Genomic DNA, 18,508 nt, shown 5'->3' with positions numbered 1-18,508 from the left:
CAAAGCGCTAGTCTGCAGTCAGCTGAGCTGGGTCCTTGTCTGGATAAACTTGACCTTGGTGTCTCAGTTTCCTCTTCTGTGGTCAACCTCCCTGGGATGCTGGGATTGTTGGGATGCTGGGATGCTGGAATGCTGGAATGCTGGAGCTGCAAGCATTTAATTTTTCTGAATGAATTATTAGTTTATAGTAGCATTGTATTTGTTACAATGTAACATGCCAGCCACAAAAGATGATTCAGTAAGAACCAAGTCATACCCGACCCCCACACACAAGCAGGCTTCTCTGGGTACTCCCGGCATCCTCTGAGAGGTGGTCTGTACAGATGCAGGCAGATGAGATACAGGCTTTCTTTCTCAGTAAAGATAGTAAATGTTTTGGTTTTTATTTTGAGAAGGTTGCCCACTCATGCAGAGAGATCTCATATCCTCTGCTCCCAGGTCCTGCTGGTGGCAACCTCTAGTTTATAGAAATATAATCTAGAAACTGATATTCATGCCATCCTTCCTCCTGGCTAAGGTTCACCAGTCAGCACTTTGAGCTGAGTATGTCAACTCACATCTGTAATCCTAGCATTAGGGAGGATGAGGCAGGAGGATCCACCTTGAGTTTAAGACAAGCCCAGGCTACACAGTGAGGCCTTGTCTGCAAAAATGAAAAAAGCAAACAAGAAGGACTAGTGAGATGGCTCAGCAAATAAAGGAGCTTGCTGACAAACTTGAGGCTCTGAGTTTGATCCCCAGGACCTACATGCGTGCCACGGCATTCACATGCTCCCACATATACGTACCCATGCAAATTCACATACACACACAATTCATTAAAATATAATAAATCCTAAAAACAAAAAAAAAACCAGAAACGTATGTGTACACCTGCCATACCCAAAGAGTAGCATCCCAAGACTGCTCTAAACCCCAAGGAAGCATTTGGAAAAAAAGTATTTGTTTTAGGATTTTATGAGGCATCTGCAATTAATCAGATAACACATGCAGTACATTACACAACAGATAATCTAGTATGTGTAGTAAAGCACGCATGCAGAAAATAATACAGGCTTCACTGTCAGACCTGGGAGCAGATGCTGTGACGCTCCCATTTTGCAGATGGAGGAACGGCGACAAAGAGGTTGCCACCTGCCTGTGGCCACACTGCCCAACCGATCCACTTTGGGTCTCCCATGAAAAAGGTAGTCATGCTTTCTGTCTGCAAGTTTTCTTCACTTAGCTAGAGGCACAGCTCTTCTGGGCCTTTGAGCCTAACTGTTCATTAGATAGAGAGGGAGGCAGTCCATCTTGAACTGGTCCCTTCTGCCCCTAGAGCCAGTGTCCTGAATCCTGAGCTCTTTCTGGTGCTCCATGCCTGTTTTTTTCTGAGTTCTTTTCTCCTCCCTCTCTCCTCAGCACCCCTGGCCCTCTGGAATTCAGGCTGGAGAAATGTTTTTATCCGTTTATAGCCCGCCTTATTCCCTATGGGAGCGGGAGCTGGGCGGGATGCAGCGGTTTCCTGCTCTTGTCTCCCAGCTCCCCTAAGACTGAGATGTTGTGATGTATGATTGTTGATGAGATAAAAATGAATCAAGTGATGTTTCCCCTGATTTGTTAAAGCTGTGAGCAGATGCCTGCGTTACCTGTGCACACAGCTGGGGCAGAGTCACAAGCTGGAACCCATCTGTCCCTGGGTCAGGAGTATGGAGGTCAGGAAGCTCTGCCAAGGACCTGGAGAGGGGGCTGGGGAGGGACAGTAGAGGCTTGGAGCCAAGGTCATGGGCAAGGCCACCCTGCCCTAGGCCAGTGGAGAGGCAATGCAAATCTTCTTCTTCTGGGCCAGCAGCCAAATCATGGAGAGGAATCTCCCAGCCTGAATAGTCCTGTTCCCACCCCTGCCTTCCTTCAGCAGGGCCCCTCCTTCCCTTTCTGGCCCAGTCTCTCCTTATTTCTTCTCAGTACAGCTGAGGTGGCCAGAAGCTCCTAGATTAATTATTCCTAAAAAGTTCAGGAACCCGAAGAGGGGATGGCCAAAGGCAGATAGAAAAGGGAAAGAATGTTCTTTGGAAAAACGAAGCTACATCTGCTTATCATTAACAAAGCCTTTTTATGTGTCTCCACGGGCCATGAAGAAGCCAGGCATGAAGTAGTTCTCCATTTTACAGACATAGACACTGAGGCCCACCAGGCCCCAGCAAACAGTGGAGCTGGGAATCCTACCTCTTTCTGCTACAGGGTCTGTTCTCAAAGCCTGAACTCTTTGTGCCATCACACTCTGACCCAGTGGGTCTCACCACCACCCTTGTGACTCCCAAATTCTAAGTCTTGGCCATCTGGCTGCAGAGTTCAAGCACAACAGGATCAGTGGAGATGCTAAATGCCAGATGGCGTTGGCAACATCATCATCATCATCATCATCATCAACATCCCTACAGTTAAGGCTTGTGAGCCACAGGCTGTTACATGAGAGCAGTGTAGAGGTTGGCAGTGCTGTGTGTCAGGGCTGGGAGACAGTAGTCCAGGAAGAGGCTATGGAAAAGGCAAATCCAGAGTCACTGGCTAGAGATGAGGCTGCACACAGGACCCCATCTGCATCCCTGCAAGGAGTCTTGAGGTTTCAATGAACAGAAACAGGCTATGTGGTTAGGAAAGGCTAGGTCATAAACTAAACAAAAGGCATTTAATATGCAGATATTAACTGACTTTATCATATTCTAGAATCTGGTGGACATGGCCAGAGAGCTTGGCTGTGTAGACAGAGAAGGGAAGGGAGCGGGGGAGTGGGAACAGCACAAAGTAGACCAGTCACCTCCCAATCACCTTCCCTGTAAAGTGGACACAGGGAGAGAGGAAATGGAAGACTAACTGTTGTTAACTCCAGGAGACTTCACATGACTCAGGGCAGAGAGCACTTCACTATCATGGCAAGGACAACTAGCCTGGCCGGGAATGTGGCTGTTCTGGGAATGTGGCCGTTCTTTTTGTTCTAATTTCTCCAAAGGTCAATTTTGCTTTAGCAGGAATATTCGACATGAGCATAGGTGACTCCATTTTGATTTTTTAGTCTGGTCTGCTGAGACCCCTTATGAGGACTTAGTTCAAAACAATGGCATCCTGTTAGTTCTATTCAACAGTGGATTCAGGCAGTGCCTTCCTGTGCTTGCTGGGTCAGCCAGGAGCAGATACAGCATGGAGTCTGTAGGTTACTCCCATTACATAACCTGCCTCCCGTAAAATGGAATTTCTTATAGCGACTGCCAGGCTGGGTGAAGGTTCGATGAACTAACCAAGGTGAAGCTCTTTCTTGGGGTTGGCTCCCCCTAAGTCCATGCGCTCCGTGAGACCTGGGCTGGGAGGTTACCTTCCAGAGTCCTACTCACAGAGTGGGAGTGACTTGTGATTTCTGTTCTGTTTTCACAGGAACTACCTCTTCAGACTCAGCCTTGCCAATGTTTCCCTCCTTCAGGTACATTTGCTTTGCTTCCCTTCCTGTGCTTTTTCTGTATTTGGAAGCTGAGAGCTGAACAGTGCAAGTAGCAGGGTACCTAATCGTCCCCTAGGATCAGCTGCAGGAGCCCCCTATTCTTGTCCTGGTCATGAACTAAAACCCTGCTCTCAAAGTCACCGGATACATGGAAGTGGACGCAGACCACTCTCGCATGGAGATGCACACAGGTTTCATGCATTGTGTTGAGGAGCTGACAAGGAAAGGAAAAAGGGGGCATGGGATGGGGTGGCCCCTCCCTCCCCGCCCCTGTTGGCTGGGACTGAGGGCTTTGCCGGCATGCAGATCTACAGGCCAAATGAGACCAGCGAGTCACTCAAAGTACAAAACCGAAGTTGGCAGGAGAGGCCCAGAGTTTGGGCCTCAGGGGAAATGGTGTCTCTGGCTCCCTTCTTAGCTTGGACTAAGAGATCCTGGTCTATCTCGGCATTTTCACTGAACTGTGATTGATTTATTATCTGCTGCCAAGCAAGGCTCCCCAAGCATAATTCCCTAAGTGCTCCGAGAGGCTTTTTAATGGGACTCCTTGATCCAGAACAGTTATCCCAGATTGAGAAACAGATGCCAAGCCATCTCTGCAGAGGCTGAACATTATAAAGAAAGGACAACCATTCTTCTTTAGGGAGGGAGAGCTTCCCTTGACCTGTCCAGGAGCTGTCTTAACAGTCTAGCATTCGTTGGGCACTTACTGAGCACCAGCACTGAGCTGGGAGCTTGGAGGTATTAGACCAGTGGATTCTCCGACTCCAGGGAAAGATGATGATGGATGCAAACAATCTAGTTAGAACTTGAGCGTTAATCAAGTGCTGGACTGTTAGGCGTGGGGTTTTTGCAGCAGCAAGCAGTTAGGGAAGGGGAGACCTCCTTGATAAGCCACTTTGTCCTTCTGGTCTTCTTGTTTCCAGCCTGGTCCACACTCTCAGTGACTACTGTGCCTCTTGGCTGAACACCAGAAGAAATGTCTAAGGTTATAAGGGATGTGCCCTCTGGAAAGGAGGAATTCGAGAGAGTTGAAAGGAAATGCCATGTGTCCCTAATGCATGCCTTCCCTGAGCCAACCTGCCACCGTCTGATAAACATTTAACGAGTATCTTCTAAAGACCTAGAGGTCTAGGCTTGTGTATGCTGTGGGCTGATGGTGAACATCTTCCAAGGACTCGTGGGGATTTGATAGTTAATGACCAGTTGGTGGCACTGTTTTGGGAAGTTGTGAAACCTGTAGGCTACAGAGCCTAGCTGGTAGATGTACTTGGGCCTGGTCAGCTATAGCCTAGTCCTGATTCTGTCCTCATCTGTCTCCTGATCCATCAAGATGTGAGGAGCCTCAGACATAACTCCAGCCCCCACGTACTGTGCCATGCCCTCCCCACCGTAAGGGATGGTATACCTCAGGAGCTACACACACAACCTTCTTCCCTTGAGTTGCTTCTGCCAGGAATATGGTCATGTGACAAGAAAAGTTACTACATTGTGGCACTCAGCACTTGCATTCTAAAGGTGAAGCCCATCTCTTCACCACTCAAGGAATGTGCACAAGAAGGTATAGGATTCCTTTTCCTGCAGGGGGACCATGTGTTATGTCCCTGCAGGTGGGGCTTAAGGGAGGCATGCCAAGTTCCCAGAGTCAGCAGTCCATGCTCACAGGGGACAGCCCAGAGACTAACTTCTAATTGGCATCCATAGGTGACAAAGCCAAACCTGACAGGTCAGGACATGGGGAACCAGCCCAGAGGTTCAAAATACATGTGAGGCAGTTGATGGAGGGGGGGTCTGCCCTGAGCACCTGGCAGTTGCTTTTCTATTTGGTTTCCTATGGTCTGGAAATGAAGGTCGTCTGTCGCTGGAGAGTGGCTAAAGGAGTGAGATTTGTGGGAATAATGGCAGAGCTGTGAGGAGCTGGGGGTGGGGGTGACCCGGAGGCAGGAGGCACCCTCCAGGCCCAGCAGGGTCTCCAAAGCTAGTGAGAGATGTTGCCTTTGAGCTGGAGCTCAAAGGCTGTGTTTGCCTGGAAGCAAAGGGGAGAACAGAGGAACGAGAGAGCACATAGCATGGAGAGGGGGCAGGATCAGAGAGTAGGATCCAGGAGGTGAGGCCCTGGGAGAAAGAGGGGTCTTCATGGCTGAGCTGGGGGTGGGGTCCACATATTATTTGGAAGACAATAGAGATCCGTTAATGAGTTTAAGCAGAGAAGTGACAGGAATAGACTTGTCATTTAGGTCACCTGACCCAGAGCAGGGCCTGGAGTCATTGAAGAAGCATCCAGGAGACAATTGTGACTGTCCAGCTGAGTGATGGAAAAACTTGAAGGGGCCAGTGGAAGAGGGATGGAGGACAGGAAGGAAATCTTAAGGTGGCAGGGTCACACAGGGCCATGGCATCATCAGGCATGCTGACTTCTATATAAAGGTGACCCCTTAGAGGAGTTAGTCATGCTTGGACCGCAGGGCTTGCACAGCTGGCTACCATAAATTAGGATGGGAATGGGGCTGACTCTAGGCCGTTGGCTTGCTTGCCCATGCCCCAGAACTGCTAGGGGAGCCTTGACAGGCACTGGTGACTCAGATTCTCATTTGATTTCTCTGGGGTACAGCCTGGAAGCTGGGGTTTTCAAAAGCTCACAAGTAATTGCAATGGGTATCTAAATTTAGGGACCATTGCTGTAGGATGTCAAGAAAGCCTTATCTGGGGTGCCACCCTGCTGGTTCAACCTCCCCTGGCCTCCTTACTAACTGGGCCACAGGACATAAGTCATGTACCTTTCTGGATGTTCAGTTTATCCAGTTTTGTTTATCCAGTTCAGTGTTGATGTGGTGTTGGACACTTATGGCACCCCCAGGGCTCATGCTTGGAGTGGGGTTCAGCTCTAGTGGGTTCTCTAAAGTATCCTACAAACCAACTCCAAGAGCACCAAGAACCCACCTTCACCAGCATGTCTCCTAGGGGTTAACCTTAAAGTTCAGGCTAGGTTCTTCTGACAAAATCACGGAGGGAGATTAATACATTTATGCAATTGGTAGCTGTTCTAGCAGGCACTGGCCCCAAAGGCAAGTGAGCAAGTGAGAGCTTACAGCAGACTGTCCAGTGCTTCCTCCATGACACTGGTGGCAGACCTGGGGCTCTGGTGAGTTGCTTGGCCTGAGTAGAAACCTTGGCTTTGGGCTCTAAGTACCCACTTTGTCATGTAACCTGGCACACCCTTTCTGGAGCAGCTCAATCCCTGTCCTATGAGAAGCTTCTCAGCAGCATCCAAAGGCTAAAAATGAGCTACACAATTGCACTGACAGGGGAGGAGACACTAAGCTGTCCACTGGGCCCCAGAGAGTGATTTAAGTCAATTTAAACCTCAAGTGTTTTATTGATACTTTAAATAGTTGACGTCTGTTTAAAAAGAAATCTAAATGCAAACAGTTTATGCAAACCAGTGTCCATTAAAGGGACCTCTAAGAACCTAAGCCTATTAAACAGCTGATGTAAGCGGCTGTTCCTCAAGGAGAATTGAAATCCCCAGCTCCTTCCTGATCCTCAAGTACTACAGAGGGGAGTGTGTGTGTGTGTGTGTGTGTGTGTGTGTGTGCACATGTGTGTGAGAGTGTAAGAGTATGCATGTATGTGCACATCTTGTGAATGTGTGTATGTATTTTGAGTGTAAGAGTGTGTTTGTGAGTGTGCAAGCATGTGTGCACACATGTCTGTGTATGTGTGAGTGGGGGGTAAGGATAAGAACTGAGGAGGGGAATGAGAGAGGGAAATCAAGTTCACTGTTATTAGCAGCATAACTCAACTGATGGTCATGGGAATCTTCAAAAAGGAGCCGTGTAACCTGCCATGTTGGGGACTGGGGGGTCAGCATGATGCTAGCTTGAATTTGGCAAGTAGGCATTCAGTGCAGTTCCAGGATCTAATTGCTACAGTGTTAAGATTTTGGGATACCAGAAGACTCATAAGAGCAGAAATGATTCCAAAACATGTTATGGAACTTTTGGGGGTTGTGAAGACACTAGGGCATGATCCCAATTCCCTTCTAGCTTACCTCACACTCACCACACTTGGGTACAGCACTGGGCCTTGCAGGGTCAGCCCAACCATGGAAGGCTGAACTGGGTCCAGGGAAGGGTAAGTGCCTGGGTGCCTGGGACCCTGCTTGCCCATTCCCCAGCTTCCCAGGATCCTAGATACAGCAGTGAGTGTAATCCAGCAGGAACTCATTTGTTGCTCCACAGCAAGCATCCTTTCTCTCTCTCTCTCTCTCTCTCTCTCTCTCTCTCTCTCTCTCTCTCTCTCTCTCTCTCTCTCTCTCTCTCTCTCTCTCTCGGTTTTTCCAGACAGGGTTTCTCTGTAGCTTTGGAGGCTGTCCTAGAACCAGCTCTTGTAGACCAGAGATCCGCTTGCCTTTGCCTGGGATTAAAGGCATGTGCCGCCACCACCCAGCATCACACCAAGCATCTTTTAAAGCAAAAGACCACAGGGCAAGAAAACAATCAGTAAATGGTTTTAAAGGTCAGCCTATCATGCACCTAGGACCCTATGCTTTGCCTAGTGAACACCAGCCATTCACACAGTGACCTCATCTAGTTGATCTTGGCAAACAATGATCCTTTTTTATAAACATCTCAGGACTTGTCCTCCTGACTTCCCCTCAGCACCATCTTTGACTGGCTTGTGTGCCCTTCAGGGGCTGTTGGTAGTTTAGACTCTGCTCAGTGGTGAACTCAATCCTCAAATGGTGCTGATGCCGAGTAGTCATCTCTGATGTGTCTAGGGGAGCTGCCATGTCCACACAGAGACCATTCCAATCATAGCCTGGTGGCTTTCTTGCTTTCCTCATAGCACAGGAACCACACAGCGATGTCCTTACCTGAGATCATCACCTGATTTCGGGGGCAATCCAGGTAGAATGCATTCATTCTGATGCTAACAGCACAGTGTATGCCTATCTCCACTCCTTCACAGAAACCCACCAAAGGCATGTGGGGAGTTGTTCCAGGTACACACTCGTGCAATAGAGAGAATGAGAGGGACCATGTCTGTGGAGCAGAAATTCAACCTTTCTGGACATGGAACTGGATAGAGGAATCATTCTGACTTAACAGAGCTGAATAACTTACAGAGGGGGTGTGGCAAGAAAGCAAGCTGAATCTCTAGACAATCTCAGACCTGAGGTACTGGCTATTGGAGAACAAATATAACTAAAATAGGACACTGATTAACACTCTCTAAACAGAAAGTTTGGGATCCTGGTCTCCTAATCTCTCTCCTTCACCCAATAAAAGAGGCTGAGAGCACTTCTCAAGAGTCCCAGTGGAGAGTGCATGTTTAGAGCCTGTGGGAAGGATGGAGGGCACTCATGAGGTACGGGTCTAGAACTCAAGTTTAAATCTTTCACCTTATCCCACTCCCGGGCTAGAGAATGGAGGAGTCTTTGCTGGAGAAACTCAGTGAGTTCAGAGACAAGATTTCTAGACCATGACAGAGTTGGGGGTTCCTCTGGAGAAGCTTAAGAGAGAGACCCCCCATCCCCATAAGCACCCAAGAAGTCCACCCACAGAGTTTCCAGTGTGATGTTTGGTACTTAAAACAAAAGCAATTGTCCACCATGTAAAACAGCACAAACACGAGAAAGCAATAGGACAATGAAACAAGAACACTCAGTGTTTGCTCAGAGTGGCACTTGTTACCAGGGTCCCCACTTCCCTCTCAGGATCACTTGAAGCAAATCTCAGACATCACACCAACCATGATTTCAGTACACAGAGCTTGAGATAGGGTGCCATGGAAAAGCCCTGGCCTAGCATAGGGAAAGTTCTAGATTCCATCCTCAGCACTGGAAAAAACTTAAGTTGAAAGAAATAAGGGGGGGGGGAAGATATGAGGTAAGCGTGGAAGGGAGAGAAGGAGGGAGAGAGAGGGAAGTCGGGTGGTTTACATTCATAATCCCAGCAGACCAAAGTAGGATGATCTCAAGTTCAAGGCTAGCCTGAGATATGATATCATATCTCAACAAAACAAAAACCAAAAACAGAAGACTTCACTATTCATTTCATAATGATAATGATTATTTTCAAGTGACTTGAAAATATTTTCTTATCACTAAATTCTAAAGTCATGTCATAAAATTTCAGTATAGGGCTTACATAACTCAGTAGTAGAGCTATTATTGCCTAATGTGTGAAGCTTTCCCCAGCACAGTAAAAGAAAAAAAAATCAAAAATAATTTTGTTTGAATCAGGATCCAAATACATTACAGCTTGTTAAATGTCTCTTAAGCCTCTTTAAAAAATGTTCTTCACTTTCTTTCTTTGAATTTATTTATTGAAGAAACCTGGCCATTTGTCTAATAGTCCTGATATTTCTGGCTAAAATCTGGGTGGCATAATTTATGTCCTGACCCTGTATCATATGTGCATTGATTGTTACAGGCTTTATCAATTTGGACTCTGGCAAGATTACGGCATGGGTGTTGGGTACTTTCCTCAGGAGGTACATAGAATCTTTGTTTGTGACTATTAATGATCATTTCCTAGCCCAATGCATTCTTTACTGATACAATATATTGACTAGATTGCTTCTACAAAGTAATTTTCTTTGTTATTTCATTACCCAACAATACAGTCATGTACCAAAGGCAAGATAAGGGTTTTCTAAATGTTTCCCACAGGCTCACATTTGAATATTTTGTCCTTGGGTAGTGGCACTGTTTTGGCAGGTTGTGGAACATTTAAGAGGTGGGTGCTTGTTGGAGGCATGAATCACTGGTGGCAGGCCATGTGGTTTATAGCCCTGCTGTCTTCTGGCTTGCTGTCTGGTTCCTCACCTTTCCAGATGTGAGCAAGCTCCCACCGCCACAGCCTCGAGACATAAAGCGCCATGCCTTCCCTGCCATGATGGGCCCTACTCCTTGACAGTTGGAGACAAATAAATCTTTTCTCCACTAAGCTGCTTTAGTCAGTCAAGAAAAACACTGAATAGAATATGCTAATATAGACAAGAAGGCATCCCCTCTGCACTCCCTGACTCCTTCTGAGGGTTTTGGCTAAATGGGAACCAAAAGAATACAAGGCTGATTAACCAGAGAAAGTCATACATGTTTTCATGATTCACACACACGTGGAGATCTCTACACAACAAGACAGGGTTTCTCTTATTGTTTTGGAGCCTGTCCTGGAACTGATTGGGTAGACCAGGCTGCTCTCTAACTCACAACCTCTGCCTCCCGAGTGCTGGGATTAAAGGTATGCACCACCACCGCCTGGCCCAAAGAAAAATTTTATACCCTTTTTTTTTTAGCTTTTATACAAAGAACAACAATGAATTTATAGAGGCATGGTAGAAGAAATGGGCCTTTGAACTAGAGTCTAAATTCTTTGAGATGGCGCTAAGACACATGGCAGGGTATAAAAGCTAGTTGGAAGTGTTGATCCAGTGAGTTACTGCTTTTATTACTGTTGTAGCCACCACCGGTCTCTTGTAAAGAAAGCTATTGTTCTATCCTAGTATGGAGAAGACTCCTCTACCATAGGATTCTTCATGGTTTGCTGCCTGTAGGAAAAGTAAAGTCAAATGGTCCTTTCTATAGTTTCAATTCCTCAGGTGATTTCAACTTGAAACAATCATAATGCCAACTTGACACAGTGTTGCAGGACACCTGCTATACTCTTCCAGTATTCTGCTGTTGTGTGTACTAATTTCCAGATGAAGAGCTGGCTCCCTAGTGCCTTTCAATAGTAGGTTATCTATCTATCTATCTGTCTGTCTGTCTGTCTGTCTGTCTATCTATCATCCATCCATCCATCCATCCATCAATCTATCTTATGAGATAGGGTCTTGTGTATTCCAGACTTGAACTCACTATGTAGCCAAGGATGATGGTGAAGTGCTTATCCTCCTGCCTGCCTTTCGGTTTGATGCATTGCTATGCTAGGTAGGGATCAAAGCCAGGACTTTGTGGATGCTAAGCAAGCCCTCTTCCCAGTGAGGTGATCCCTAGACTTTTCATTTATTATTATTTCAGGGTCACAAGTTTACACTTGTTGTGTTTCAGTCCATGGCTGCTGTTATCTTTCATCTGTCACAGTGGGAGACCTCTTCAAGTCAGCTTCCAGGTCCTCTCTATCCAATTCTGTCTAGTTAGTGCAGCATCCTAACATTCTAGAATGACAAGATGTTCTAGGCTCGCCTTGTGCATTTACTACCCCAGAACCAGCCATTTCTTCAAGAAGCTTTGATTCTTTTCAATGGACAATGCCTAGTGGCTTTAAAAATGTGTGCACAAATAGTTTAAAAAACTGCCAGCTTGAGGAAAGCCTTAAAGTAAAAGGGAAGAGCAAAATAAACATGAGATGACTTAAGCTGCAAGCAGCAGAGAATATACAAGAAATTGAAAACATTTTAAATTCAATTACAAACTAATTTGTATCTCCTGACACATGAAAGCTATTTTTATAAAGCAGTGAGTTGAAAGTATGACAACTAACACTGCAATAAGGAAAATGAGAATCTAAGGATTCAGAGATAAAAGTTGAAGAAAAGTCTACCAAAATTAGAACAACAGGATCAAGAAATGAAAAATAGGGAATGCCAGAAAGCTAGAGAGTGTATCAAGGCATACAGTTCAACTAGGGGTTCGACTAATACACTTTCAAAAATAAAAAAGGAGAGGGTGAGGAAGAAAGGGCAGAATAATGTAAGAAAATTTGCTAAGGCCAAGGTCAAGGCTTCAAGTCAAAAGTTAACAGAGTTCTCAAAAGTGACCCAAACTTACATCAAATTAAAAACCCTGTTTCTATGGAGTAGGTAAAGCATAAAGCTTCCAGAGTCTAAAGAAAAAATGGGGTTCTTCTGAAAGATGAGGAAGAATCACACCAGATTTTTTTCGGGTGATCCCAGAATAGAGAAGACAATTGATAAATGATTATAAAGCTGAGTGAAGGCTATAGTCAACCTAGAATTCTGTATGAAAGCAATCAATATAAAGAAAGAATCAATCAGACACAAGTGAACTTTAAAAATTGATCCACAACGTTCTTTTCTAGGAAGATACTGGAGTTGTATGACACCAAAGTAAGCAAGCAAATCAAGAACCAAGGCAACATGGCTTCCTGAAGCAGAAGAGAGGCAAGCCCCCTGGTTTTAGCCAATGGGAGGCCTCACAAGCAATGGGCTCACTGGGAGGTTAGGATATGAAGATGAGGAAGGAAACTAATAGATTATCAGAATCACTTGTGCACACAGAAATTATATGGAAAGCCAGGCAGTGGTGGTGCATGCCTTTAATCCCAGCACTCGGGAAGCAGAGGCAGGCAGATCTCTATGAGGTCCAGCCCAGCCTGGTCTGCAAAGCAAAAGCTGTTTTACAGAGAAACGCTGTCTCAAAAAAACAAAAATGAAATTGTGTGGAGAGGCATTTCCCTTGGAACATTTAAGAAAAATCAATGGAGAAGGTTGTTTGAGAAAGGAAGCTGCCTCCTATTATAAGTATTTGATTTACTTTCAGATAATCATTTTCACAATGTAATGAGTCTGAAATCAGGTGTGTCTCACAATGCACAGCATCTTGCAACACTGTTGACCAGACTTTGGTCCTGATGTAGTTGCTGTAGCCTGAGCAGGTGGTCATTATCCATACCATCTGACTGGACAACAGCAGCCCATTTGACACGACAGCCATTGTAAGTTCATACAAGAAAGATAGGTGAATCTGCATTAGTCAGAGACCTGTGGACACCTCTGGTAAGATCAAGAGAAGATTACATCCAAACTTGCAGAACAGATTCAGTGGCTCGGAATAAAGTTCTGCAGACCAGAATGAACTGCTCCAAGAATTCCTGCCTTGCTGACACCTAGTAGTTCAACAAATGATGTTCTATATAAAAGAAAAGCAACAAAATAAATTGTGACAGCTCCAAGTAGAAAGGAATTCAGAAGAGATGTGCATGGAATGTAAGAAGGTTAAAGACACTTAGATTTACTGACATTTTCTTCTTTTTCTTAGTGTGTAAGATCAATATGTGATGGAAATACATCTAAATAAGAGCGCTTCCAATAAGTTTACATTAAAAATTTAGGTGATGAAAAGTGTTGACTGGCAGCATATTTTCTTTCACCACAATTTGTGTCACAAAGCAATGGCTTACAGCCAGGGAACTCTGAGGCACTAGCTGGTTGGAGAGAAGAGTTTAATACTTACAATAATGTGAATCCAGTGTTGGATCTTAATTAAAATAGGAAGAATGGATAGAAGGGATGGAGGTGTGCTCTGGGCTGGGGTAAAATGGAGATAGACAAGTGGAAAAGCCTTCTCCTGTCTAAAGTTGGGTGTGAGATGGATTTACATACTTGGGACTTTTAGGTTTTGGGTTCTTGTTATGTTTTGGTGTATGTGGGTGTGTGTGTGGGTGTGTACCTGTGCTCAGGGAGGCCAAAACGGTATCAGATCCCCTGGTGCTGCATTTACAGGTGAATGTGAGCCACCCAATGTGGGTGCTGGAAACAGAACCCCATTCTCTGCAAAAGCAGCAAATGCTCTTACCTAGTGAGCAGTCTCTCCAGCCTTGGGATGTAGGTCTCTACCAGCTACAACTAAGAAGTGGTTGCTGTAGGACAAAGCCACTGTAGCATGGAGGGAGTGGGTTACTGGGGGAGGGATTGTTAATAATTGTTTTATATTTTTAAAAATTGTGCGTCGTTACTTTGATAAAAATAATTTTCAAATAAAAATGACTCTGGAAAGCCCTTTCTGTGCTGTTACTGTTATAAACATGCCTGTTCTTTTGGGGCCATATGGTTTAACTTTTGGTTCGTGGCATCTGTTTACTGTGCCAGTAGGCAGAAGGCTACTGGGTGCTCGGTGGTCTGCTTTGCATCTTGTTTCTCACTGCCTTTGCCACCCTAATCAGATTGTTCAACCCCAATGGCTTTAGTTTTCTCCCTATTACTCCAAAGATCAAAGAGAGAATGAGCAAGTCCCTGGCATATGTCTTCGCTGTTGTTGAGTTCTGTACATTAACTTTCCCCTTAGCCACAGGCTGGCCCCTTCAGTGTACCCCCATGCAGAAACCCCGAGCCTCTGTGTAGTTCACCATCACCACCTATTATCTGTGTTTCAGTTGCAAGGGATTGTTGACTCTTCTTGTCCTCAGAAACCCCAAGAACTCTTATATATCCTGCTCTCTATTGTGAGGCTCAACCAGGACCCTGTTGGGTCCTGAGAGTAACAATGTTTAGTCATTTCCACCCAGATGAACCCAGACCCTAAAGGTCATCCGCCCTTCTTTAAAGCTGAGGAGAAGCAGGCCTGGAGGGTAGACACAGCATTCTTAGTGGAGACTAGCTCCTAGGTGCAGGTTCTTGCAGGAATCATCCACTCTCTGCTGTAAGCAGCCATGCTTCTCTAGAGTTGTATGTCCAGTCTGGAAAGCAAGAAACAATCCCGTGGCTCCCTCCTTGTCCCCTGCTTCCCAGTGTCTAGCAAAGCAGCTTCGTGAGGAATTCGAGAAGAGGGGGACTGAGAGGGGGGGCAGGGAGAGGGAGAGAGAGAGAGATTTGCTTACTCAGGCCTTCTAGGACAGGTTGTGTGGCTCATGTTTATACATCAGTGCTGTTGACAGTTGCCTGTGTGAGAAGCATCACCCATCTCCTTCAGAGGTGGGGAAAGAGTAAATGGGAGCACTCTGGGTAGAGACCGCTCTCTCCTAACGCCCTAAGCATGAGAAAGCAGTGTCTCCAGCCCCTTTGCCCATGCTTTGCCCATGGCAGTGTGAATGATGCTACAAGGGAGTGGGGAAGAGGGGTAGACAAGAGCTTCAGGTTGATCCCCAGCACCCTATAAAGTGGGGATCATGGGGATGCTTGTGACCCCAGAACTCAGAAGTCAGAGGCCGGGGGATTTGAGGTTTGAGGTTCTCCTCAGCTTGTGTTAAAACAAAGAGAAGGGAACGAAAGACTTCATGAGAGCAGCAACCAAGGCAAGAGGAAGTCATCATCCCTAGAGACAGAGGGATAAAGGACACAAACACACGTAGCCTATGAGGAATCCTACCCATGGCCTACCATACACCTTAAGTTCCCACCAAGAACTTCAGTGTCTACAGAGATTGAGGGAGAAAAATCATGTGGCTTTAGTGGGAAAATCATAACTCCTATTTCTAAGATTTTCAAAGTCTAACCTTTGGAAAGAGACCCAGGTTAGCCTCCCACTCCTTCGAGAGACTTCTGGAAGCCACATTTTCTGTCCCCCACCAAGATCTGGATGACACTGAAAATCCTTCTTGGCCACTTGCAGCTTCATGGCTGACCTGGGGAAAAGTTCCCAGAAACCTTTGTGGGTCTTGTGGAGCCCATGAAGGTTGAAAGCAGGTCCCTTAGGTGACCCCACCCCAATCAAGCAGAGAAGGTGTTAGGCTGAGGAACTACCCTTTAGTTAAAGACCTCTGGGTGAGAATCTCTGATAGCCCCCCAAATACTTCAGATGCTGGGGGAGAAAGCCCTAACCTTCAGGGTTACTCAGACCCTTTCCAGCTTCCCGTCTTCCCCACACCCTGCTGTGAGCACTGTCAGGGAGTTCACCAGGTGATGTCCCTGTTTCTTCCACAGGCTACAGAATGGGCCTCCAGTGAGGACACACGGCGCTCCTGCCAGAGCAAAGGGAAGACTGAGGTACATGCCGGAGGAAACAGGGGCTCTGCTGGAAGCTTCTGATCAGATGTTGGGGGGTCCTTGTGAGCATGAGATTGCTTACCCCAGAAGCCTGACTGGGAGGAGGGTGAAGGAAGACAAGGAATTCCCTCAGACACAAGCTGGACCTCAGAGCAGCGTGGTACCAGACAGGGGTGTTGTAGGACGTTCATTGGTCTCTGTGATGCAGTAGTATGAAGTAAACATGCCCGGAACCACTCATGCAGAGCCGTGGCCCTCTATCATTTTCCTTCCCGCCTCAGGAGGAGTGTCAGAACTATGTGCGAGTCCTGATTGTTTCCGGTCGGAAGGTGTTCATGTGCGGCACCAATGCCTTTTCCCCAGTGTGCTCCAGCAGACAGGTGGGCCACTGGGAGGGGCAGGCAAAGAGGGGTGTCAGGGGATGGTGTCTTACCCAGGCACACAGTCTTGGAGAGGGGACTGACAAATGTACTAGGGTGGGTGGAGAGTGTATGTTCATAGACTACTAGAACAAACAAAATTCATTCTTCATCTGAGATTCAAATTGAACCTCTCTTTAGTATTGTCTTTGTCCGTCTTGCTTGAAACATCCATCTGGTGTCCCGTGGACACTCATGAAGGACCTCGCCCTTTGTAATGACTATGAGATCACAGGATGGCAGGGTACTTGAGATGGGGTTGACGGGACACAGAAACCAAGGGTCCCAGAGGAGACGACTCTAAGTTGAGAACAACAGATGGTCCCAGGACTCCTTGGGAAAGCTCTCTTCTCCTGCCATCTCCAGGTGGAGAACCTCAGCAAGACTATCGAGAAGATCAATGGTGTGGCCCGCTGCCCCTATGACCCACGACACAACTCCACAGCCGTCATCTCCTCCCAGGGGGAGCTCTATGCTGCCACGGTCATCGACTTCTCAGGCCGGGACCCAGCCATCTACCGCAGCCTGGGCAGCGGGCCACCCCTTCGCACTGCCCAGTATAACTCCAAATGGCTCAATGGTAAGGTGACCCAGGCCTGGGGCAGGGCTGTCCTGCCTTCGAAACCCCATTGTCCTTTCCTCTCTCAGTTGCTTCATCAACTGAGTGAATAGGACAGGGAAGATGTTTGCCCAGAGACCAAGACACACTGGAGCTAAGCCCCAGATGTCCCGAGGAAAAAGAACAGACAAAGGGCAGGCTGTTAGGGGAGAGAGTTAGAAATCGAATAGAGTATTGGTTAAAGGAAGGAAGAAATTAGGAAGGGAATGAGGAGAGTGTGAGCTTCCTATCCCTTAAGGTTGGATACAGTTCTTCACTAACTAGCTGTATGGCCTTGAGCAAGGACCAAACTGCTCTCCGCTGTGGTGTTCTCATCTGCAATGGGGCAGGAGTCCTAGGGCTTGCCTTATACATTGTAGTGTGGAATCAGTAAAGTTCTTACGATAGGGTATTTTATCCAGTGAAGCCACTGTTAACAATAGCACTGTTCACAAATATGAAAGCTTCACTTGGCAGTGGAAACAGGAACAGGTTTACTTAGATCCCCTGGGTCAGCAAGGAGGGGTTCGAGATGCCCGCTCAAGAACACTGAAACAGTCAAGTCCTTCCTACTCTGCCTTCTTCTTTCCATCCTCGCAGAGCCAAATTTCGTGGCATCCTTTGACATTGGGCTGTTCGCATATTTCTTCCTTCGGGAGAATGCAGTGGAACACGATTGTGGGCGCACTGTGTACTCTCGGGTGGCCCGAGTGTGCAAGAATGATGTGGGGGGGCGTTTCCTGCTGGAGGACACATGGACCACGTTCATGAAGGCGCGGCTCAATTGCTCCCGCCCAGGAGAGGTCCCCTTCTACTACAACGAGCTGCAGAGTGCCTTCCACCTCCCCGAGCAGGACCTCATCTACGGTGTCTTCACCACCAACGTGTGAGTCCCCCACCCTCTGCTGCCCATCTGCCCTGTCATTCCAGGGCTCGTCCTGCCTAGCCTGGCAGCCCAGAGGGCTCAGCAGACCCTTTCTCAGAGTCTGGTGTCTTCATCCATATCCTTGCTCCTGCAGCTACTTGTTTGTGACTTACCACCTCTGGAATAGTGAACACCTGCTCTGAGTTGCTGGGAAGGGCAGACCCAGGCCAGATGTGCAGAGAGGGAGGGGAGCTGCCTGGTAGCTCCTAAAGGGAGAGCATGCTGCTGAGGACAGTGGGATGAATGGATGGCAGCCCCAGTAACTGATTCTCTATGGTCCCTTCTAACCTAAGTGTGGCAGCATTCTAAGAACCCTGCTGCCACCTCCCTCCTGGCTACACCAGAACCTGCAGGCTGCCATTTGGCATCCCTGTTGTTTCCTTAGATGTGAGGAAGAGCAACCTTTCCAGCGATATCATACTCGC

At 47.0% G+C, this 18,508-nt stretch overlaps 1 protein-coding gene across 4 annotated transcripts in view; it reads left to right on the top strand.

Annotated features, from left to right (window-relative positions):
• The window catches only part of Sema5b (semaphorin 5B), a 119,040-nt gene that overhangs the window by 84,476 nt on the left and 16,056 nt on the right, over positions 1–18,508 (top strand). For all 4 annotated transcript variants that reach the window (XM_040750862.1, XM_040750860.1, XM_040750859.1 and 1 more), the window contains exons 4-8: positions 3,406–3,451; positions 16,079–16,141; positions 16,423–16,521; positions 16,927–17,140; positions 17,759–18,044. In XM_040750862.1, coding sequence (XP_040606796.1) covers positions 3,406–3,451; positions 16,079–16,141; positions 16,423–16,521; positions 16,927–17,140; positions 17,759–18,044 — 708 coding nt within the window. The remainder of the gene's footprint in view (positions 1–3,405; positions 3,452–16,078; positions 16,142–16,422; positions 16,522–16,926; positions 17,141–17,758; positions 18,045–18,508) is intronic.

The sequence above is a fragment of the Mesocricetus auratus genome, unplaced genomic scaffold (assembly GCF_017639785.1).
Source record: "Mesocricetus auratus isolate SY011 unplaced genomic scaffold, BCM_Maur_2.0 Super-Scaffold_100008, whole genome shotgun sequence".
Lineage (NCBI taxonomy): Eukaryota > Metazoa > Chordata > Mammalia > Rodentia > Cricetidae > Mesocricetus > Mesocricetus auratus.
The sequence above is the reverse complement of the archived record's forward strand: the minus strand, read 5'-3'. Positions and strand labels throughout refer to the sequence as shown.